At 40.6% G+C, this 25,468-nt stretch overlaps 1 protein-coding gene across 1 annotated transcript in view; it reads left to right on the forward strand.

The window, feature by feature from the left end:
- Positions 1–2,762: 2,762 nt before the first annotated feature.
- TBX18 (T-box transcription factor 18) overlaps positions 2,763–25,468 on the forward strand; it is a 30,276-nt gene continuing 7,570 nt past the window's right edge. Inside the window, exons 1-6 of the mRNA XM_060168153.1 lie at positions 2,763–3,463; positions 4,678–4,882; positions 7,055–7,156; positions 10,176–10,347; positions 18,892–19,059; positions 22,312–22,376. Of these exons, the coding sequence (XP_060024136.1) occupies positions 3,157–3,463; positions 4,678–4,882; positions 7,055–7,156; positions 10,176–10,347; positions 18,892–19,059; positions 22,312–22,376 (1,019 nt within the window). The 5' untranslated portion in view covers positions 2,763–3,156. The remainder of the gene's footprint in view (positions 3,464–4,677; positions 4,883–7,054; positions 7,157–10,175; positions 10,348–18,891; positions 19,060–22,311; positions 22,377–25,468) is intronic.

A 25,468-nucleotide genomic window follows, 5' to 3' on the forward strand; every position in this document is an offset into this window, starting at 1 on the left:
AGTCATGCCAGAGGCCTGACAGTTTAATTCAGTTTTAATCGTTTCCTTAACATAGCTCATACTGGGAACAGACATTTTCTCTCTTAAAGTGACGAGAGGCACACGCTCCCTGGCACACATGCCCACCCATGTTTACACCCTCGCAGGTGCACACACGCGCATCCACGCACATACAGGCACGTGCACGGGCGCACCCTGGCCATGCTTTTGAGAAAACGCCCGATTAGTGTGGTGGCTTCGCCAGCGCTTCGAAGGCCGAGACTCCGCCAGCCTGCCAAACCCGCCTTCCTCCCCTCAGGCTCCTGGAGAAGCTCGGCTTCCCCTCTCGGGAGCGAAGGTCGGGGGTGAGCTGAGGTCTGCGACCTTCTGCTTCGTGGGGTCGGGGGCAGCTGGTCCCGCTGGGTCCCGGAGTCTGAGCTGGATTCCATGCGAGCCCAAGGTGGAGAGCGGCGGTGCGGCTCTGTCGCTGTGGTTCCCAAAGCCCAGCCTGGATTTGGACTAAGGAGACCAGAGTTGGTCCTGTCCCGGGCGCCCAGGGCACATCTGGATTATTTTTAAGGGCCACGTTCTATCTGACATAGTGGATGTGTGTGAGGCCCGGCTTTCCAGCTTGTCTGTAGGGTGCAAGTCCCCGGCGTCCCGAGGGCTGAGCCCCTCGCTGCCTGGGGTAAAGGAGAAAGAAGCGGTGTAGGGATATCGGAGGCCTTGGGGCCCTGCAGGCCCGTGTAGTCCCTTCTAAATCAGTTTTGAGCAGCGGGGCCTGTAAACGGACAAGAACCCGTCTACAAAGCAGGCTTCGCGTCTGGAAAACCGCGGTCGTCCCTGGCGGCCTGGGGTTTCTCCAGAGGAGCCGTTCTCCCGGAGTAGGCCTCAGGGCCCCGGCGACTCCACCCTTGGGCCTCAGCGCATCCACCTCTCCAAGTCCGCAAGGGCAGCTCAGAGGAGCCTCGGGTCGCTCCTCCTTGGGGCCACTGAAAGCCTGGGCGTGGAGCGGGGCGCTCGGTCCCCGCAGGCTGCGGATGGATGCTGGCTTCAGATGCCCCGGACGCGCGGAGCTCGGTGGGCAGCCTCCTGCCAGGTCTGCGGCCCTCCCTCTAGCGCATCCCTCCCCACTCCCTGCCCCAGCCCTCCAGGCGGCCTCTTCGCTCTGCCGGGCTTGCGCCCGTCTTCGGGCAGGCTTCAGAAACCAGGTTTGCGCTTACTTTTAAGGCTGTACTACCCGCCTAGGTCGCCGCAGACTCTGGAGGTCCACCAAGGTCCGGACCGCTCCAGACCGTTCGCAAAGCCATTTTTTGCAAATGCAAAACACCTCCTCCTAGTTGAGTCTGGTTCTCAATCTTTTAAAAGAGGCCTCCTCTTCAGGTAGTTAGGGAGTCGTGTTTGACCCTGAGGCTGCTGGGCCCGCCGGGCGGCGCGTGCGGAGACTCCTCTGAGCACCGCCCGCTCTGGTTCCCGCTCTTCTGGTTTCCTTGGAGGAACCGCGAGTTCCCCCTGGAGCTACGGTAAAAAGATCGCAGTGGCGAAGCTACTGCCTGAATCACTGTACTGGAAACTAACAGAGAAGTAAGAGATAATGGGGCAGCCAACAGTGTGGAGGTTAAACAGAGCGAGGGAGAGAAAACAAAAAACAAACAAAAAACCCTCAATCCTTTGTCGTGTATTTTATACCAGAGATTTAAGAGTAATATCCATGATGAGTTTTATTCTACAAAGAGACTTGCTCTATTTACATCACATCCATTATTTTTGTTAATCCAGAGCAAAAGTCGAGTTGAAACTACAAAACAAACTGTACAGATACATGTTAAGTGTTATTCAATTAAAAAGAGGTTTTAAAAAATTGTTTTAAAGAAACATGTTGGCTCTTTAAAAGCCCGAGAAAAGAAGTAGCTACCTGGCAAAAACAGGGCAAACATGAAATTACGTTAAATCACAGAGAAATTTTCTAAAACTGCAATGGAAATTTTATTGCATCTTAAAACTTATTTCACTCTGCGAAGTGTTTAGGGGTCTTAAAGTTAAGTCCTTATCATTAAAGACATAAAAATTAAAATACCAGGTTTAAATTAGCGATCATTGTTCGAAAGAAATGGGAGACTCAGGAAAGAGCGTGCTTTTTTTTGACAGGTTCATATAAAGGACTGAGCAATAATGGGGTAAAATTTTGCTCTCCTAAATATAAAGGATTTAAACGTATCTTGAATTCCCCCTCCCTCCCCAAGAAAAATCCACGGAGTAAAACAAATAAGTCTAGTGCCACGCCCGGCGCAGAGTGGGTGTTACTAAATGCAGAATGTGTCCAAGAGAAAAGACGGGCCTGGTGGATGTGAATTCTCCCCACTCCTCAAAATGTTCTGAGTTGTAGCAATATTAAGTGATAAGGGAATGGGACTGGAACTTAAGGTTTCTTGAAAAATTCTTGATATTCTAATGTGGTGATCATTTCGGTTTAAAGCCAGGAGCCTCAGCCTTTCCAGGTCCCGGTGGGGAAAGCTGGAGACTCCCGGACTGGACTGGCTGTGGGAGGCAGGGAGACTGACCCGGTTCAGGGCCCGGGCTGGCACTTCCAAGCCAGACGGCGGCGCTTTCCACTCTAGGTTTTTTGCGACCTTGTAAGGAAGTGGGCGCGGGCGGAGCGGAGTCGGCGCCTCCTGATTGGCTGGCCGTCTCGGTGATTGACAGGGCCCCGGACTCCGCCCCCGCCCCTTTATTGACACTAATGAGCAAGTTCTTCCCACCGCTCTCCTGCCTGGAAGTGCTGACAGATCAAGGCAACAAATTTCAATTACAATCCCTAATTTGTGTCCGCAGAGTGTTTTTTACCCATGTTAGTCCTCTCTGGCGCATCAGTCGAGGCAGATCTTGGAGCTGCAGGAAGAGGTGGAGAGGGTGGGAGCGAAAGAGTCCATCACTGAGAGAGCGCGCGAGAGACCGAGGGAAGGAAACTTGGCGGGCGCGTCGCTGGTTCCTGGGATCCCAACACAAGCACGAGAGAGGAAACGCCAAATTTGTTTTTGCCCGGGCGGGGAAGAGGGCAGATCTGGGCCTGCGGGAGGCCCCGAGAGTCGTTCAGATTTTGGTAGGGGAAGGAGAGCGAGTGTGTGCGTGTGCCTGCGCTTGTGTATATGAGCGAGGGGCGGGCGCCGGGCGGCGGGGATGGCCGAGAAACGGAGGGGCTCGCCGTGCAGCATGCTAAGCCTTAAGGCGCACGCCTTCTCCGTGGAGGCACTGATCGGCGCCGAGAAGCAGCAACAGCTTCAGAAGAAGAGGCGAAAGCTGGGCGCAGAGGAGGCGGCCGGGGCCTTAGATGACGGAGGCTGCAGCCGCGGCAGCGCCGCCGGAGAAAAGGGCTCCTCTGAGGGAGACGAAGGCACTGCGCTCTCGCCGCCGGCTGGGGCGGCATCCGGGCCCATCCGGAGCTGTGCAGACCTGGAGCGGAGCTGCGGTTCCCGCGGAGCCGGGGGTGAGTCAGCCCCTTCCCGCCTAACTTCTTCCTTAGACGTCCTCTCCCGGTCCCACGGGCCAGTACCGCCGCGGAGAACCTGAACTACTGCGAGTTGTGGGCGTGCGCGCGCGCGGTGTCCCTATGCGCCCGGGGCAACTCAGCCATCAGAGCGCTAGCCTGGGTGTCAGGGCGCAGAGCTCGCGCTGCCCTGGACGCTCTCGCCGCGCAACTCCGGTCACCCTCCAGACAGTAAAATGCCGCTTTCAGCCTGGTTTCTCAGGCTGCTGCTGCCACCACCGCCCACTCACACCGCGCCCTCAGCAGCTGCAGTTTGCGGCGCTCGGCGGTGCACATCTGTGCTTTCCGCATCTGCCTCCCTTGGGCTTCCAGCCCCTGGGTGCTCTTTTTTCTTTCCTAACTTTTAAAAGCATGGGAGTGGGGGGAGCGACGGCATACCCACACCCCCGAAACCGAAACGAATGCCTAAACGGTTTGGGCAAACCAGGAAGAGGGCGGCATATTTGCAAACGTGGTTTCCCGAGGGGTAGCTGAGCGGTTCCCTTGCCTTCCTCTCTTGATTCCCGCTGCCAAGGCCGACGGCGATCGTGGGCTTGTTTTTCGTGCTCTTCTCTTCCCGCTGCTGCTTTGCTAAGAAGCTCCGGGCGGCCGGGGAGTTTGGCGAGAGCGGTGTTTGAAGAGCTTTCTAGAGGATGCCTCCGGCCGGGCCCGAAGCAAGGCGCCTCGGACGCCTATTACGAAGGGAGGCCCAAGGGCTTGGGACCAGGAGCCGGGGCGCCAGGCGCTTTTGCTCCGTGCTCTCCATGGCGTGGGGTGTGTCGGGGCCTGCACTGCGGATCTGGACTCGGGAACCCATCTCAGGCTCCGTTGGGCATGCATCCCAGACTCCGGCTGCGGCACAAAACTTATTTTGGGGCCTTGACCGGGCGGAAGCAGGGAGGGTGGGGTGGACGCTGGCCGCACGCCTCTGCGGGACTTGAGACTTGGGGACCGAGAGGGCTCTACTTGAAAGTCGAGTGTCCGTCCCTTTGGCTGGCGGAGCGCGTATTTACCCACCCATGGGCCTGTTTGTTGTAAGGGCCGGATGGCAAGAAAGCTTCCTCTTTCCTCGCGGTCCTTTTCCTCTCCCCAGCCGCCCTCGGGGGTTCATCTCCCCACCAGGTTTCCCATTTCGAGCCCTCACCGGTTACCCCTCTCTGCCCTTTGCTGCCCAGGCGGCTGTGAGGACGGCTTCCTGCAGGGCGCTTCCCCACTGGCATCCCCAGGAGACTCCCCGAAGGGGTCCCCGGTGCCCGCCCTGGCCCGGCCCGTGACCCCGCTGCCCTCGCCGCAGGCCCCACGGGTGGATCTGCAGGGAGCTGAGCTCTGGAAGCGCTTTCACGAGATCGGCACGGAGATGATCATCACCAAGGCCGGCAGGTAAAGGGCACGCTGGCGCGAACGGCCCCGGCTCTGGCCTCACCGCACCTCTTGGTGGGTTGGGAAGAAGGACCTGCCAGAGCGGTGGGGTCTCTCGTTAGCAGTTTCTGCAGACAAGGCCCTGGGTAGTGGTTCATTTTTGAGACTGGCTTTGCCTACCTAACCTGGAGTGCAGTCGGCCGGCGAGGGACACAGCCCGGCTGTCCTCTCGTTGGATGCTAAGGAGAAAATCGCTGTCGCCGCGGAGGCGGTAACGGTTACTGTTGATAATCCGCATGCAGGGTAGTTATAGATTCGTGATCATACTTCATATCTGTTCAGGCATTTATTTAGGCTTTAGTTATGTTTCTGAAATTAAGGAACAGATTATCCACCCCTCCCCCCGTTTTTAAAAAAACGCAGTTTACTCTTTAGCAAACTATCGTTTGCTTTTTTAGATTCGAAACTTCCAGTTGGATCTTTATCAAAAGATTTGCAGGCAGTATGAGAACGTGATGTGTTATGCTATTTTGATATTAGATTAGGATGAAAATTAGTGGAATCACCAGTAATACATGCTTAATCCCTGCAAAAACAATTGCCCCGATTTTTAAAAACCATTCTTTTTATAGATTCACAGTTACGTGATTACTTTTTTTTTCTAAATGAATTCCAACAAATTAGCCTAAATTTGCTGAGGAATACCAAAAAAATTTGTAAGTTATATCTATTTTTTTGAAAGTGTGAAATTTGCACATCCGTCAGTTAGTAAAATAAATTGATTTGTTGCACAAATCATGTTAATGTGAGGGAGGGACAGAAATATTTGCGTTTTAGAGTTTTCAGTTCATTTAGTGCAGTGAAATCGGTGAATACTATCTTCCTTAAAAGAAACTTTAAAAAGCACACACAACTCTTTCAGGGAGTACCCATGGCAAAAACCTGGATAGCATAAAAGTATCCAAACTTATTAGAAATTACAAAAACATATTTTATTGAATCCATATGCTACCTTCTACATTTTCACAGAGCTTTTTATTAATGATCCAAATTCAGTCTTCAACAACACAAAGCAACAGTTGTCTCATAAAGGATGTAGTTAAAGACCTTTACTCTTTATCTTACAGGTGCACTGAAATAACACTAAAACAGCCAGCGTATTAAACTGTTCTCATGCCTAGTTAGGAATAATGGACTTTCTTTTCTCTGGAAGTGGTCTTTAATGGCTTTATTGTTATAGGAAACATTTCTGGTAAATAACAGTACTAAAATTTGTGTTAGAAGGTTAAATTAGCAAAAATTAGATTAACCGGAAGGGTCCTAGACATAAATCATTTGATGAAAGTTTTTTTTTTAAGAGAACTGCTTTGTTTTTTTATATACAATAATTTGCTGCTGTATTCCTTGCAGCTGTGCCCTTTTTAAAAGATAGGTGCGTTTATTTCAGCATCTCCTTTTATATGCATCTCTGGGAAGCCAAGAGAAATGTGGATTTTCATTATTTTAATTAGCAAATTTTGAGTAAGTGTGGTTAAATAAGAAAGTGTTTTCAGGGTATGGTGGGGGAAGGAATGATTTGGCAAATATACATTGTGTTTAGTTTCTGCTTTCAATAAAGAAGTTTTACTATACCTTTCAAATTTAGAGCAACTTTTGCACTTCACCTTTACCATGCTGCAGACAGGAAGTCCTGTCTCAATAAAGAACATATTGTTTGGTTATGGCGTGGCACATTGGCTCCTTGTGCTTTTTTTTTTTATAACCCTTTTAAAATTTCACATTATAATATATTTTATCACTTTTAGAAATTCAAAATTTCTATTTCTACCATTTGGAACACTTTATTATTTGTATTATTAAAGTTAATCTGCTTACCAAATTTTGTTTAAAAAATAAAGTGCTTTCTGTGCCATTATTTCTTCAGTGTACAATTTTTTTTTTTTTTTGGCTTTTAGCTATACTGACATTTCAGTAAACATGGAATAAAGTACAGGGACAAATGACATTTAAATGATTCAGTTTTGATACGTCCTGTGTTCAGATTCTTTGAATTACATTACCAAAGTGAATGTTATAAGTTTTTCCCTGTGAAAAATACAGATTCGAGAGTTTTCTTTGCTTATTCATTCTCCAAGTGTAATCATAAACAAAAACAGAACCCAAACCATCTTTCCTCCCCTCCCTTATACATAGGCGCATGTTTCCAGCAATGAGAGTGAAGATATCAGGATTAGATCCTCACCAGCAATATTACATTGCCATGGATATTGTGCCAGTGGACAACAAAAGATACAGGTACAGTGATCAGATGGATACAGAGGATAAGAAAACGCTGGGATTTTACAGGATACGCCTATTTAATCTGTGCTGATTATGATATTTGTTTCCAGAAGCCTGTAGACTTATCAGATCCATAATCCAAACCCTGTCACTTCCAGTAGTCTAGATGGTGCCTTCTCTTACAATAAATGTGAAAAAAAATTTTGTTTTGCTTTTAGTAGATACAGAAATGTCTTTAAGTGTTGAGGAATTTTAATAAGGAGTCAGTTTAGTGTTGCTAAACTAAATGTGACTTTAATGTTGATTTACATTTTGATTAGGATTTTGAGACAAAATGTTGAGTCAAGTTTGTAGATATACATAATAGTTAACAGATTGTTTCATTTTCTTTGTGATTTTTTGGACATTTAAATAATTTCCCTTTATTGTGTTACATACAAAATCATAGGCTTCTTCACAGGCTTTTTTCCCTTTAATTTGAGAAAATTATTGAAGATATTTTACAATTTAGAAAAAAAATTCTCAATTCATTACTATATTAAGACATCTTTAAGCTGGCAATGAATTTGTTACCTCACTGTTGTTGTTTTGGCTGGTAGTTAACACAGTAATTTTTAAAAAGTTTTGTAGTGTTTGGATTTTGAGAGAATATATTTATCTAGATATCAAGTAAAGTTGGAAAAGATACTTTCTTCGGTATCAAACCAACCTTTGCTTTTCCTTCTGCAAGTAAGCAAATCAACAGTCGTCAATGGCAATTCTTTTTATTTTACTGAGGGGCTGAACTGATTCACTTTGTTATAAAGCAGAAACTAACACACCATTGTAAAGCAATTATACGCCAATAAAGATGTTTAAAAAAATGCTAACATTTAAAAAAGGAAATTCTGAGTGGAAAATCGGAAGATGCTGCTTTAAATTTCTTTGTTTCTGTCTTTTAAATAAACAGCTAGAGCATTTGGTAAGTTTTTAAATGAAATCAGATTTGGTTTTTATTACTCTTTAAAGTTGTATCCCTTATTTTAATTAAATAATTCATTAGGGAGCTTTGCTAAAATTATCTACTACATGATAGAAGCTAGAAGGCATTGAAGTTTATTCTTTAAGTTTACTTGGTTTAAAATCCATATTCTAATTTGGGTTTTGCCCTTAGGAAGACAATGTAATTCTAATGAGCTTAGAAATTATTCCTTTTTCTTCTAAGTTTGTCTTCTATTTCTTTCTCCAGATCTCTTCCATATATTTTGGATGCTTTATTTTACTTAATTGATCCTTATTATTCACACATAAAGCAAGAAAAATTTCAAGTATTAAGATGCCATATTATAAAAGGTCAAATTATAAAACATAAATTTGCTTTCACTTATATTGCTTCTCAAGAAAAAAATTGTTTTTAGCATTTGTGTTGAGAATGTTTCACAAAGAATATGTAACATGTAGCATTTATTCTCTTAGTGGGTGTGGATTTTTGAACTATTCAATATGCATACTTTTTCAAGGTTTTGACAGAGCATATCACTCTATTTATTTTGGCAATAGCTCTATATTCATTGTGCTGCTTTTCTTGCATTTCTAAGATTTGCATTTTATTTTCCAACTTTTTCAACAATGGTAGAAACAAATATTTTTGGCTTATTCTCTGCTATCAAAGAATGGTATTTGGTGAAATGAAAAGTGATTGTGATTTATTAGAATGTAAAATTAATATTCACAAAAGGCCATGCACTTAGGAGCTTATTTATTGAAATTGCACTATATCAATTAAGGGGAATTGTTTTTATTATTATTCTTTATTTTGTGATAGTGTATTTTTTCCCAAGAAAAGGAATTAAAGAATAGAAGGCATATTGAACTCAAAAGAGAATGAAATGTGTGACCATATTGAAACAGTGAGCCTCACCAGAGATATTATGAAACTGTTTCATGCTATTTTAAAAAGAAATTTGCATATATACTGGTAGAATTCTCTGAGACTATTTGTAAATTGTTGCTTTAAATTGTATGCCATATTTTAAAACAAATGGAAGAAAAACATCGAAGTATATAATTTCATTTTCTACCCTTTTCTAAGTCAATCATCCATATACTAGTTTCTAGTTTTTGAATTAGTGTATTTTAAATGAACATTAATAAATTATGGTCTGAATATAAGATTAAACATTATTGTCTTATATACTACTTGAAACATTGTTATTTAAATGATTATTTTTATAGAGTCAATATAGTTGACATACACAAATAGAATAAGATGTTTTGTCTCTTAGTTAGAAAGGTAATGTTAATTAGATATATCATAATTTTTAAAGTTTGATGTGTATTTTAATTAGTGGTATAAAAAATTGAAAGAATTTTCTTACAATAGTCAAAACAAAGAGAAATATAGGAGATAAAGGCCTATGTTTTATGATTTTACAAACTTTTAAAATTAAACAGAATATCCTCAGTTTATAGTGTAATAGAGTTAGAAAAAATAATTATAAATGATAATAGATGGAACTTTTTTCCCTATGAAAATAAATTTACTGAAAGTTCTGACAATCCCCCCTTGCCTTTCTACCATCTATCTCATCAGTTTGAACATAAGCATAAAATGGGAAGTGATAAAGAAAGTGGGACACTTTAAGGTATAACTCTCAAGTATTTTTGAGATTTCGTTAAAGGAGAGATTGAGAACTTAGTTTCTTCATGTCAATTGAACATCCAGATGAAAAATGGAAAACATCAGAATACAGACAGAATGTCTAATGTCTTTAAGTGTGATTCATCCAAATTAAAACACTTGTATTTATGGTGGGAATAGTGTGCATATTTTTCACTAAATCCTTAACATACCACTTTGAGTGGTCAGTAGGTTATCACTACTTCAGAGAGTTTTTAAAAAGTGCTTGAATTCTTATTTTATATGCATTGAATGTAAAGAGCAAATCGTCAAATTTTAGACTTTTTAAAGGGTGCAGATTTTGTCTGAGTCTACTGAGTTGGAAATTCCAAGAAAGCAACAGTTCACAAACTGAGCCTTGTCATTGCCTTCTAGGTATGTTTACCACAGCTCTAAATGGATGGTGGCGGGCAACGCTGATTCCCCTGTGCCACCCCGGGTGTACATTCATCCAGACTCGCCTGCCTCAGGGGAGACTTGGATGAGACAAGTGATCAGTTTCGACAAGCTGAAGCTCACCAACAACGAACTGGATGACCAAGGCCATGTAAGTACATGGCCTCCCTAATTTGCCTCCATTGGATGGCGTGGGCTGTATCTGTACTGCTCCTGCCTGAAGGAAATGAACTTTTCTAAGATCATGAAATTCCTCTCCTGGTTGACTAGCCTGTGCACAGTCTGCGCAAAATCTAGGTTATAGTTGCATCAGAGATTATGCCTGTGGCTCGAGTATTCTATGAAGCATTTAATAGGGAAAACTAGATATTGCATTTGTATTGGAATGAAAGAACCTCAGGCAGCCATTTTTAGCCAAAACATTTGTTTGAAATCCCGTGAGGTGCCAATTATTATACTCTGAATATGAATTCTTGGCACTTGGGTGAACAGTGATAATGATTTATTGTGTCCTGCCTGCATCCAGTTCTTTCTCCAGTGAAGCTCATGCTTCTCAGTAACAGCCCAGGCTTATGCTGTTTGCGTGTTCCACCTGCAAGCTCCCAATTGTTTTGTAATGACATCTAAGGTGTCAAATACGTTGTAATAATTCCTTTTCGTCTTAAAACTGCTGAAAAAGATATATATGCTAAAGCCAGCCATTTCAATAATATAGTCATTTTTAACACTTTATTAATTTTTACACAGTATTGTTCCTAGGGAAGACTACCCTTATTATTTTAATAAATAAGTAACTCTGGATACATGCTGATTTCCACTCAATGCTAGCATTTCTATTAGGTTTCTGTTATTTGAGAGGATTTTGACTGAAGCAGGATTGAAATGCCTTTTTAAGAGCATATATGGTATGTAAAAGGAATACCAACTAGTTCATTTCTCAAAGGGGTGACATGAAGATAGCATATTTATGGGCCAATCTTTTCAAACAAAAATGCAAACTGTCATAAGCTAGTAATACAGCGATGACAGGATGTGATTTGTAAGTTGCTAGATAATATCTTAAGCAAATTGACCTTAATGAAGACATTCAAGTACAAATTTCATTGTGGTACAGATGCAGCATCTGGATTTTTAAGACTCATCTCTCTCAAACTGCCAGTACTTTTGTTTATTTGTTGCCTTTCATATTCTAAACCAGAATCAGAAAAGTAACAGTGTACAGTTTATTTCTGAATCCCACTTCATGCCCTGTACTTCAGTGCATTACTTTGCTTCTCTTCTATTTTTTCTGTATATACACAGTCAGGTTGTAACAGTTATTTTTCATTTGATTTCAATGAAAGAACACTAGTTTCTTCTGTCTCATTGAGGGAGCCAACTGTGAAATTTTGCCAGTGCATCCATTGAGGAGTCTTTAATATTTTTTACAGTAAAAAATTTTAAAATAAATGGCACTAAGTGTTACCTGTTTTCAAAGCTTAAACATACCCTGCTTTTCTGAGTTCTATAGTTTGAGAATATATCTTTTAAAGAGATAAGTGGGTCTAAAAGCTATACACTGTCATATATAAGGGACAAACTCCTTTAAATAATTTAAATAAATATAGTCATTCTATAATTCAAATTCTTTCAGGTCAAATTACTGGCTTTATATCTAATATCTACCATATCTACAAAATTAGATATAGATCTAGTAATTTATCCATCTGATTTTAACTTCATAATTTCACTAGACTTTATTTAAAACAGCATTCTCTAGAGAAACAGAACCCACAGACTGTATAGATATAGTTATAGGTATATAGATAGATATAGATAGAAATAGAGATAGAGATAGAGGAGGAATTTGTTTTAGGGAACTGGCTCACACAATTGTGGTGGCTGGTAGGTGTGAAATTTGCAGGGTGGGTGGGCAGGCTGAAGACCCAGGGAAGAGCTGATGTTGCAGCTTGAGCCTCGAGGCAGTTTGGAAGCAGAATCTCCTCTTCCTCAGGGGACCTCCACCTTTTTTCTCTTAAGTCTTTCAACTGATTGGTTAAGGCCCACCCACATTATGGAGGGTATCTGATTTACTCTACTGACTTAAATGTTAATCTCAACTGAAAAGTACCTTCACAACGACATCAAGACTGGTGTTTGGCCAAACATCTAGGTACCATGGTCTAGCCAAGTTGATACATAACATTAATTATCACACAGCATTTGTTTTAAATACAAAAGAATAGATTGCAACTTGAGCCACAATTGTTTATACCTAAATAATTATAACATTTCACTCTTAAAAAAAATAAAAACATAGCAGAAAACAGACACAATCTATAGAAGTGTGTCATTTTCCAGTAAAATTCTTTTAAGGTTGTGACAGGATGTAATACTTTAATAAAGGAAAGTAATTAGTGTGCGCAGGGAATAGGGAGAGAATAATATGTACCTGTGCATTTTGGAAGCGAGGAAATTGCCTTTGCAAATAGTAAAAATGTACATATTGCTTGATACTAGAGGAGAAGGTAGGAGGGAAAATGCTCTTTTCTGTTCTTTATTTAAAAACAAAGTTTTGAAGACTTTGTAAAATGTAGTAAGAGATAAGAAGCCATAGTCTCTGCCTTCAGTGAGCTTCTAGCCTAGATGGGGAGAGAGGACAGGCACACAGGTGATCGTGATGTCAGCGCACAGCAGTGCTGCTACCATATTGTTCCAGCCAGGAGACATTGGGAAGGCCCTGTGAAGAAGGTGTCTGCTGTGATTCTTTGCTCAGTTTGGTGACCCTAAATAAGGTTAGATTAGAGATTAGGAAGTCATTTCTTATTCTATTGCTGATGTGATTCAGCGTCTGAGAAGACAGCAGTACCATTGTGATGGGACTAACTCAGCAGTCCCTTTCCTGATGCAGAGACCTCTCAGGGACTCTCACCTCTCTGCCCTCATACAGTTGAGTCTCCCCACCCCCCAATTCTGAAGGAAGTGACACTAATCTCTAACCAATCAAGCTGTAGATTCAAATGCGAGGTAATTTGTTTTCTAAATTGGTTTCCTACTTTTTGTCCTCTCAGTTCCCAGTTTTATTCGGCTAAAGATGTACAAGTGTTCAACATGGTGACTTGAGAACTCCATGTAGACCTGGGACTTTTATTAAACACAGAGAGATTGGAGGAAACAAATTGTCACAGGGCTGTGAGTGGACCTGGGGCTGCACATGAGATTATGTGCCGTTGTGATTTTCCCCAAAGTGATTTTTCATCTTTCCAAACACCAAGAATTGTTTAGAGAGGAATACTGGTGAGAATCTAGAGATGTAGAAACGTCCCACCACTCCAGAGCTAATCTGTTTTTTTTTTTTTTCTGTTTAGCGTGTCAACTTTTTATTAAAGAAAAATTAATCTTATAATTTTTAGGACTACACATGTATGTCTTTTTTTAACATCTTTATTGGAGTATAATTGCTTTACAATGTGTTAGTTTGTGCTTTATGACAAAGTGAATCAGCTATACATATACATATATCCCCATATCTCCTCCCTCTTGCGTCTCCCTCCCACCCTCCTTATCCCACCCCTCTAGGTGGTCACAAAGCACCGAGCTGATCTCCCTGTGCTATGCGGCTGCTTCCCACTAGCTATCTATTTTACATTTGGTAGTGTATATATACCCATGCCACTCTCTCACTTCGTCCCAGTTTACGCTTCCCCCTCCCCGTGTCCTCAAGTCCATTCTCTACGTCTGTGTCTTTATTCCTGTCCTGCCCCTAGGTTCTTCAGACCTTTTTTTTTTTTTTAGATTCCATATATATATGTGTTAACATACGGTATTTGTTTTTCTCTTTCTGACCTACTTCAATCTCCACAGCTAATCTTGAATGTTGTGAAGACTTTATAATCCCTACTTGTCCTTTGGGGAGACCGTAGTCAGCTTTGTCTTGGATTATATACAAACCAAGACTGATTCTTGGATTACCTGGGAGCAGATGGTCAGCATGCTTGGGTGGGGTATTTCCTTCTCATTATGTGCATGTTCCACTTGGAATTTGCTGTCTGGAGGGAAACATTCAGGTGAACATTTCCCTGCAGAATTAGATAATTCTATATCTAAGGTAATTCTATATCTAAGGTAATGGTGCACCTTTAACCAGGGCAGGACTTGTACCCACAGTGCTGGTGTACTTTGGAAGGAAGCACAGTCAGGCATCTACAGCCAGGAAACTTGTCGGAGGGTCTGTTCTTCCAGCTGCTGAGGATTCACTGATACAGTCACCCTAGCTCTGAGTTTGTCCTCACCCTCTTCCCATTTCTGCTCGAGAATCAGATGGGGAAGCAAGAGGTCACAGGGGAGATTGCTAGATCTCCCTGATGGAAGGAACTTGCCATGGCTTAGAGGGCTAAGGTTCATAAGCAAAAAAACTTTGACTCTCTGGGCCTTGGTTCTCTCACGGGTTATATCGGAACCAGAGAATTTTGAGTGACTCAAATGAGCTGATGAATTTGAAAGTCCATATTTGTAAGGGCACAGCATCACACTTGAAACAAAACCCAGGCCACTTTGCTATGGAGCTTGCGACCCTGTGTACCTACCCTGATCCCTACCATTGAAAGCAAGTCTGCATCTGGTATCACCAAAAATGCAGGGAGCCAGGTTTTTGTTATCTGCTCCTTCTTGGTCCTTTGCTTGACTTGTTCCAACACTGGCATTTAGGTCATGTAGAAAATTTCCAGAGTCAGCAGGTAGTGTTTCCCTGTTGAGCTGTTTTGTGAGGGACAGGTGGTGTATCTGTCAAACTACAGGCACTTAAGGCCCATCAGATCAGAAATACGTAACATCGTGCTTCTTTTGACTCAAACCTAGTATCTTTAATGTGGGAAAAAACTGTATTAACCTTCACGTGGGAAAGCACCCCGTGTTTATGGACAGAGGTCCATGTGACTATCTATGCTACTAGGTAATGCCCCAAAGAAAAAACAGCCTCCATCTGAACAGAACAGAGAGCACGGAACATGCAGATCAGTTATAATTATTTGAGTTTCAGAAATGGGCACTATCATTGTGGTCTCCTTGTTTATAAGGCCAGTGGTTCTCCTTGTTCTACTTGTTCTATTAAATAAGCAAAATATTCTTGATGAATGGATAAAGAAGATGTGGCACATATATACAATGGAATATTACTCAGCCATTAAAAGAAACAAAACTGAGTTATTTGTAGTGAGGTGGATGGATCTGGAGTCTGTCATACAGAGTGAAGTAAGTCAGAAAGAGCAAAACAAATACCGTATGCTAACACATATATATGGAATCTAAGAAAAAAAAATGTCATGAAGAACCTAGGGGTAAGATGGGAATAAAGACACAGACCTACTAGAGCATGGACTTGAGGATATGGGGAGGGGGAAGGGTAAGCTGTGACAAAGTGAGAGAGTGGCATGGACATTTATACACTACCAAACGTAAGGTAGATAGCTAGTGGGAAGCAGCCACATAGCACAGGGAGATCAGCTAGGTGGTTTGTGACCACCTAGAGGGGTGGGATGGGGGGGTGGGAGGGAGGGAGATGCAAGAGGGAAGAGATATGGGAACATATGTATATGTATAACTGATTCATTTTGTTATAAAGCAGAAACTAACACACCACTGTAAATCAATTATACTCCAATAAAGATGTTAAAAAATATTCTTGAACACTTGTCATTATAACTTTGATAGTTCATTAAAAAGCAAATAATGGAAAAAAAAAAGCAAATCATGCTATTTTATGAGAATAACTAAGGCTCGTTTAGCATTCTCTTAAAATTTCCAGGGATATACTATATTCCTATAGATCATATTGAAAGTATATTATTTTCCTTGAATAATTTTCAGGTTGCTATTGGCAGTTACCCTTTAATGTGCAAACATAGGCATGCCTCATCTATTTCTGTACCCTACCCCAGTATACCCCACCTTAAGTCATTTTGGAGATTTCGTAAGGATATAAACAAATAAATGAAATTAAAGTGTATATAGCTATACAGAGAAATCTGCTTGAGAGAACAAAGACTTTATAAAACAAGAACCCACTTTTCATTGACTAGTAAACAGAAACCCAAATGAATTTTTGTTTCCTTCACTACAAGCCAGTTCACTCTCGTCTTCTTGGCCATGCACTGTATTTTTGTTTGTTTAATGTAAAGTGGCTTTTTCCAATTTTTAGTCTGCTCTGGAATTTGCTAATCATTGGAATTAAATCTTGCTTTTTCATACTTTTTACCTGACTCACAGCCAGACATACATTTCATGTTAGACTTAGTGTACACACACACACACACACACACACACACACACACACACACACACACAGAAAGCAGACAGTGTTTTGGAAAACAGTATCTATTCTTACTACAAGCAGCACACTCTATTTTTCTGCTTTATTTGCTAATTTTACTTATTTTAAAAATTTCCAGTTGCAACACTTTAAACTGATTTTGTGAGCCATGAATGAGTTAGTTGAAATTCTGTCCTTTTTTAAACCTGGAAACAGACTTTTCCAGAGGTTGCTGATTTGCGTTGTGTGTCCCTGGGTGATGATGAAAGCTCTTGTCCCCTCTTGTCCTTTCCTCAGACTCATGCTATTGTTCCATCAGGAAGGTCTGGTGGGTCCCATCATTAGATCTGCTATCCAGGCATTTCCTCCACTGATAGAAAGAAAATTTTAGGGTTAAAAAACCCCCAAAACTGTTGGTTAATAACAGAGTGTAAAGACATCCTTTGGGGGCAGCAAACACACTCTACAGGTAGAGGGCTATTTGTGTTTGGGCGGACCAGTGATTCTGAATGTGGCTTATTTAAACTGCGCACATCCTGAAAAACATGAGGCAGGTCAACCAACCACTGTGTTTTTCCCAGACCTTTGTTTAAGCATTTCTCCAAACTCCTAACTCCTCAAAACCGGAATTCAAATTGTATAGCTCAGGAAACATATAGATTCATTAACTAAACTCATTAGTGAATATATTAATTTGGATTCCTGGCAGCAAATAGAAAATCCCATTGGATAGAGCTGTTTCTTTTTTTTTTTAATCATTGACATATACAATTTTTTTTTTTTTTTTTTTTTTTTTTTGCGGTACGCGGGCCTCTCACTGTTGTGGCCTCTCCCGTTGCGGAGCACAGGCTCCGGACGCGCAGGCTCAGCGGCCATGGCTCACGGGCGGGCCGAGCCACTCCGCAGCATGTGGGATCCTCCCGGACCGGGGCACAAACCCGTGTCCCCTGCATCGGCAGGCGGACCCTCAACCACTGTGCCACCAGGGAAGCCCGACATATACTATTTTTAATACACAGTCCATATTCAAAAATTTCCAGCTGTCGCAATAATATCTTTTGAGTACGGTTTTTTCCTGTCTGGGTTCCAATCCAGAATCACGCACTGCATTTATTTATTTATTTATTAACGTCTCTATTGGAGTATAATGGCTTTACAATGTTGTGTTACTTTCTGCTGTATAACAAAGTGAATCAGCTAAATGTATACATATATCCCCCCATATCCCCTCCCTCTTGCGTCTCCCTCCACCTGGTCCCTATCACACCCCTCTAGGTGGTCACAAAGCACCGTGCTGATCTCCAGAAAGTAGGCATAGAGGGTTAGGGCTATTTCTTTACCCCACCTGCTCAACCTTGACAGTATAAAACGTATAAAGAAGAAGAAAGCATTCACGCACAATTCCATCATCCAGAGCTGTGACCACTCTTCATATCTTTGTATGGGTCCTTTTTACTATCTACTTTTATGTAGTTATGATAAGTTGAAAAACAACTTGGATCCTTTATTGTAATTTAAGATTTAAAAAGAAGCGTTTCATTATGTGGTTAAAAATGTCCTAAAAGCGTTAGTAATGGCTGAATAATGTTGTATCCCACTGTGTGGACTTTCATTTACCTAACCAGTCTACTCATGTCAGTGGTTTATAGTTTTTCCACTGTTATAAATGGTGCGCTGCACATCTTTGTATATGAAACGCTTTTCTGGATTTGGAATATTTACTTAGGATAAATTCTCAGAAGTGGAGTCTTTGGGCAGAAGGCAGTTGAACCGTATCATCAGATTCCCCTAGCTGAGTCTGAGAGCTTTTGCATCGCCAGGCATCTGGGTTTTGGAAGCCTTGTTATGATGGGAGCACGGACGCTGGGCTCTCCAGGCAAACCAGAGACTTTGTGAGCCACGCATAAGTCACACCCTGGGGTATCCTTAAAATCCCTTTGCCCTTGAATAGACATGTTGTGGTCACCAACAAGGGAAAAAATGTTTCTGAAGAAAACCTTGGTGTGCAAATATTTATTTTTAGGGGATGGGTGTGGTAGAATTCAAATAATCATTTCAGTCTCACTCTTAGTTTTATTGTCTTGGACTCTGTGTTCCATTAGGCTCATTATAAATAAAAGGCTTATGAATTTATTCTTGTGTTTTTAGAAACAGAAAATTTGATGTTACATTCGTATGTTTATACACAGGGTTCCGCCAAAATAGTGATTACTTTTTTTCATTTGTATTTTTATGCACACTTTGCAAACAGCTTCCTAGCAGTCTCAGTCCAATTTTGATATACTTTATTAAATTGGCACTTTCAGAGCCTTGGATATTTTTATTTCCAACTGGGATTCATTTTGCACGTTAAAGATTTAGTCAAGGCAGAAGTTGCTGACAAATTTGGCTTCTCTTTCCTTGACATAGATTATTCTTCATTCTATGCACAAATACCAACCGCGAGTCCATGTCATCCGTAAAGACTGTGGGGATGATCTTTCTCCCATCAAGCCTGTTCCATGTGGGGAGGGAGTGAAGGCATTCTCCTTTCCAGAAACTGTTTTCACCACTGTCACCGCCTATCAGAACCAGCAGGTACTGTTCTTAGAATTGGGATCTTTCTAGCCGTTTAATTTCATGTGCAGATTGAAAGCTACTCTTCTTTTCACTGTATCTAAATGTTATGAATTGTCATAAAGCATTTGCCATCCAGAATATATATGTATTGTAATAACAATTATTTATCCATTATTCCTCATGTAAAGCTACTCTAATGAGGATTTCTTTAGACCAGAGTGTGTCTCATGACTGGCAGTGTAGGTTTACTTTCCATTTTGAGACATTGAATCCTGATGTCGTAATTAAAATTAGAAAGCATGTGTATTGACTAGGAAATAGACATGTAGGATATGAAAGTGAGTTGCGTCACAGGGCATGGGATTTGACAGCTCACTTTATTTTAAAGCTACCATCCATATATTATGGGAAATATTTCAGAAGCATTTATCCTATGCAGTCATTTTAGTATATATATATACAAAAGGGCTATTTCTTTCAAGATATGCTTTAATTGTGATAGAGGGTGATGCATATGCTTATATAGTCTGAGAGATGAGCGATTGTGGAGTAATCGTTTCATAAAATTGGAAATAATTTGAAAAGTGAAAAACTTCTTTTCTATATGAGTAAGTATATGTACTTCTTTAAGGCTGTGTCAAACAGGTGGATAACTGAATTGAGGCAATTATTTGATCCATGTAATTCTGGACAGTTTTCATAAGAAATAGCGAAGGAGTTGAGGCTGATGTGGTCTGTGGTAGATTTTTTTAAAATTTCAACGGTCAGCAGAATTATTTTAGGTTTCCACTTCTCTTTACATTTATATACATCTCAGTTAACAATTTTAGGCTTTATAAACTCTCTGTTGTGTTTTCTGTTGTTTTAAAGCTTCTTAGGAGATTTGGACCCTGTCCTGTGCGTCCTCCTTTAGGGCTGAGAGGCTCATCTGTTCTCGTCCATGTGGTGACACCTGTCCCACAGCCCAGGCTGTCCTGTCCTCTCATACTCAAGTTGTCACACTTCTATACAGGTTTTTGGGAGGGAACATGAAATTAACCTTTAAAAGGGCTGGAGAGGGCTTCCCTGGTGGCGCAGTGGTTGAGAGTCCGCCTGCCGATGCAGGGGACACAGGTTCGTGCCCCGGTCCGGGGAGATCCCACATGCCGCGGAGCAGCTGGGCCCGGGAGCCATGGCCGCTGAGCCTGCACGTCTGGAGCCTGGGCTCCGCAGCGGTAGAGGCCGCAACAGTGACAGGCCCGCAAGGGCTGGAGATAATTAGGAAGATATTCTTAAAATATGTCAGGTGTAGAAAATGTTTTTTATTAAAGGAAAAATATAATGCATGGGGAGAAAAGAGCAGAGGCATTTGTTACCCAGTTCATCTTTTTTCTCTGTCTGTCTGTCTGTCTGTCAGTCTCTCTCCAACGCACCCAATTAACTGTGTTAAAAGTGTATTTTCTACTAGCCTCTGTGATACAATAAACGAGCTGCAGTGGGCTTTTGGTACATGTTGGTGACTAACACCAATTCACAAATGTTGACAAATCGATTAAGAGGATGGAAAAATTAGAAGAAAAGAAAATTGATGATGAAAAACCATGTTCATTTTTTTAAACTTCCTGGCTGCTATTTTGAAGAACTTTTGGAGAATTGGTAAGCAGCCCATGCTTGGTGGCTACCAGCGTGGGCTCTAAAGCCTGGGGTGCTAGCCCAGTTCTACGGCCAGTTAACCTTATGATCATAGGAAACTTAACCCAGTCTAAAAGAAACATAAAATTGGGATAATAACTACATCTAAGTTGCTATGAGAACTCAATAAAATAATATGCACAAAACTCATATTACAGCATACATGGTATGCACTCAACAGATGTGATGTCAGCAATAAAAAATCATTATAATAGTAATTGCGAAAAACCTATATTTAGACAAGGCACCATTATATAAATATGTACTCTTTTTTAAAATACTATTTTAAATGAACACTTAAGTTATTAAATGTTCTTTAAACATGATTTAAATGAACAGATAATTGAGCTATAATGAATTATAAAGAATTCTTTCAATGGCAGAGTGGCAGACATGGTGAATTACTTAGCAGACTCTTACATTATCTCGTTTATAATGTAGTTTTATCCACAAACTAAGACAGCAGCATATGGAGTACACCTACCTCAGGTGTTGCATGGCTGATTGGCAGATGGTTGAGAGCATACACGGCATAATATAGGGGGATTGCGGACGACTTTCCAAGGGTGCCTTTCTTTGCCTTAGTGTCGTCCAGCAGTGTTCATTTGTCCTTGGCCAAAATGGCACAATAAGAAAGAAGGATGTTCATTAACTTTGGAGATTCCACTAAACCAGGGAACACAGAAAACAAAGCACGATGTGCTTCTTAGAATAGGCTGTTAACTCCTTTGGGCAAAGTGGAGATCTGGTAAGAAACAAATGGGACATTGTTTACTAGTGTCAGTTTGGTTTCAGGATTTCAGGATGGTATGACTACAAAAAGTTGTTTTTAATGGAGACGATTAGACCACTTGCAAAAATGTTTCCCTCAAATCTTGGGGTCTTCCTGGGCAAAAATCTGGTTGTGAGTCAACAAATTACAACTGTAGTTAAAATGAAGCCATTATTTATTTCTCCTACATATATAAGATTGAATCCCATTAGAACCTTCAAGTCATGGTTACCTCTGGTTAGACATTCACTGTAGTGCTCTGACCAGGTCACGAATCCATAGATAAAAGAGGAGATGAGAGCCATAAAGATGATTCAAGGAGAGACAAAGTTAAAGGAATGTATATTGCCTATTTCTGAAGAAGGTTAACAACATTCGAGCGTATAAATGTCTGTTAAATAGAAGCTGGATATTAGCTGCTCTGCATCACCACTACTGCAAGAGAAACAGACACATGTCACAGCGTTAATAAAGGGAAGAACTTTAGTTTAGAGAGATTGTCAAACAAAGGGCAAATTATCAACAGATGATTCAGAATCTCCTTCTCCAGGGATATTAAAAGCAAAGCAAACTTTATCTATTACAGAGCTTGAACAGAGGCGGGGGAATGTCCTTTTCATAGCAAATGAATGTCTAGATGATTTCTGAAATTTTCATGTAGCTTTGCTACTAATATAATAAAATACCTGAGAAACAGGGAAGAACACAGTACATCCTCTGACAGTTAATTTTGGAGTTACTTATCGTTCTTCCATCATTTCCATTTTTAATAACCTTCCTTGGCATTTATAATAAGACTTGATGTGATTTTTTTTTCTGCTCTGCAGATTACTCGCCTGAAGATAGATAGGAATCCCTTTGCCAAAGGCTTCCGAGACTCTGGGCGTAACAGGTGAGCCTTAGTGAAAAACATTCTGGCTGTGATAAATATATTTGATTTTTTATTGTGAACTTTCCATTACAAAGTAAACAATTAAATTTACTGACATGGTTTTGAAATCACTTCTGATGAGGATTTAAATTTACTAATATCATTGAGCCTTGGATGTAACTTATTTTGGGTGTGGCATTTTGCCCATTTCTAAGATTAATATTGATGTGAAATGCTGGGGTGAAAACGGAAGTTCTCAGGGTGTACAGTGCATGCTGCCTCTGAAGGGGCCTTGTGGAAACCTGCCCCTCAAGATCCAGGGGCTTTAATATCCCAAATCAAAATACTCTCTGCATCTGCTCTTGGTTTAGAATTTGCTTAGTGATGTCACAATTATGTATTGATCTGTCTTCGAAATAGGACAGACTCTTGTTCACTCAGATTTCCAACTAGAATATGAGACTACTCCTCACTGCCAAGACAGCTGATGTTCTTTGGTTTCCAAATTTGTCTTGGCTCTACTGACAGCCACACACTTGTTTATTTTTTCTGTGTCGTGTTTTATGGTGTTTGTACTAAGTGGGAGAGCTACAATAATGAATTCCACTCTATTATTTTTTATCAAAAAGCAGACCACCCTAGTCTGTGTGCCAAGAGTTTTTGAATTTATTGATATGATTCTATCCCAATACAGTTCGGTGCAACGTTTTCTAAAATAACTGTTGATAGTAAGAATAGACTAACGTTCTCCAGATGCCCTTTCAGGGTAAGACTTGGACTTAAATGTTTTTAAAAGCACTTTGTTTTTAAAAAGTATTTGAGACATTTTTTTATCACTTTACTCCAGAAATACTTCTTGAAAACTTGGTATTGATAGGCGGTGTCTACATGAGGTCAAAATCCCCGATTATCTTATTTTAGGAACAATTTCACTTAAAATTGTAGAGAGAAAACAATCAAGCAGTAGTGCAGACTTTTAGTTCTTTCAGCTGATTAGCTGGGCAAGGTAGTGTAGACAGAGACCTTTTCTCAGAATAAACTCCAATGCTTGCAGAAAGACTTGATTTCATCTTCATATGCAATGATTCATTTAAACACCTGCCCTAAGCCTTAAACTTAGCGCAGGCAGATCAACAAGACCGACTAATAACAGGGCTTCACTCTGTAGGAAGATTTGCAGGTATTCCTACTATACATTGTCTGCTGTATTGAGATGATTCTGTCATTTTAGATGTCTCTTTCCATGTGCAGAAAAACTTTGCTTGGCTTTTGTTATGTTGCATTAGCTCGTGGTTAACTTCGCTTTTCAGAGGAGTTTCTGAAAGTTGAATAATCTAGTAACTGGGGTGGTCACTGGTAAGGTGACTGAAGGAAGCCCCTGGGATGACTCCTTTTCTACCTTGCCAAATACTTTGATGGAATCTTCTTGTGGTTTTGGTTATAGCCGAAGAGTATTTATCTATTTATGACCCTTGCATTTCTTTCAGTTCTTTTTTTTTTAAAGCAGAGAATAAATTTATTAAAACTCACTGAAACTCCAGGAGGGCAGCATTTAGGCTTGAGACTATACATCCAGGAACTAAGTCCAGGCTCTCCTGTAGGATGGCTCTAGCAAAGACCTCACTGCTGTTGACATTGGGGGGGGGGGGGTCACATGGCTTGTACGCAGTCTTTTTTTTTTCTTCCACTTTTATTGAGATGCAATTGACATACAGCATGCCTAAGTTTAAGGTGTCCAGCATAATGATTTGACTTACATACATCATGAAATGATGACCTCTATAAGTTTAGTGAACATCCATCATCTCATATAGATACAAAATTAAAGAAATAGAAAAACAATTTTTTTTCCTTGTGATGAGAACTCTTAAGATTTCCTCTCTTAATAACTTTCCTCTATAATATACAGCAGTGTTCACTATATTTATCATGTTGCACATTACTGTCAGTTTGTTTTTGAAGCAATAACTTTAAACATATTTTTAAAGGTATATTTTGGGTAGTAGTCATAGTGGATAAGCCTATAAGTAGAAGTGAGATGATAAGATACATATTACAAGGTTTCAGGAAGAATTCTAGATAAGTCAGCACAATGAAAAGATGTTAGTTTTTAAAAATTTAATCAGTGAAAAAAACTCAGAGGCATTGGTGAAAATAAACCACTAAGTCTCTTGTTTGGTACCATGAGGTCAAATGCTAGGTTTGATAGAAATTTTTTCTTCCCTTTGGCTGTTTCAGGAGTATATAAGCATGGCATCCATGGTGCTTGGTACTGTTTATTGCCTGACTCTAAACCTTTTAAAGTTTTTAATGGACACGCAAAAAATAATAAATTATGTTTTAACACTTTTTAAAGGTTGTTAAAATTTTAAATTTTTATTTTACTCCAAATGTTTAAACAATATCTTAGTATAGGAAAAACATGTTGAACTTATACATAGCTTTCTTGTTAGTGAAATGAAGAGTTTCACTTTTTTTCTCATTTAAATGACTTCTGCTTATCATAGAAAAGCTCTTCAGTGCCCATTTTGGAATGCTAAATATCTATGGATCAGTATTCACAGTTTTAAAAAAATCTGATTTTAACATTTTCCACTGATAAATGCAAAAGACACTTATAATGAAAAGAGAGAATTTGGTCAGCTTTAAAGATTTCTAACTTATGTATTATTTTCCTTTAAAAAGAAAGTTATCTGTAAGACCAGGAAGGTGCGTTGCTGCTGAGGACTTGGGGGAGGGGTGATATGTTTTCATATATTGATAGAGAAAAAAGCCCATGAGAAAAAATTCAAAATATTTCTTTAATACCCCCAGTTTTCTTGCACTGTTGTTACTGCTTTTTAATACACATTCTGTTTTTATTTTTCCCTAGACATGAAATAAACAAATTATGCAGGACAAGAAACTTGGACTTGTGATTTTTTTAAACTTTATAAAACAACTGAATTAAAAATTATACCCTCCTGGCTATTTATGGTTCTGCAGCCTATTTTATAGGAATCAGTAGCTTCAGCCCTTAAAAGCTCTCCTGCAAGACATTTGTTACGTGAAGGAGAATTTATGTGCTGAGAATAGTTTCATTCTTCAGTTAGGCCTTACGGTTGACCCTATAA

Source organism: Lagenorhynchus albirostris, chromosome 12 (genome assembly GCF_949774975.1).
Source record: "Lagenorhynchus albirostris chromosome 12, mLagAlb1.1, whole genome shotgun sequence".
NCBI classification, from domain to species: domain Eukaryota; kingdom Metazoa; phylum Chordata; class Mammalia; order Artiodactyla; family Delphinidae; genus Lagenorhynchus; species Lagenorhynchus albirostris.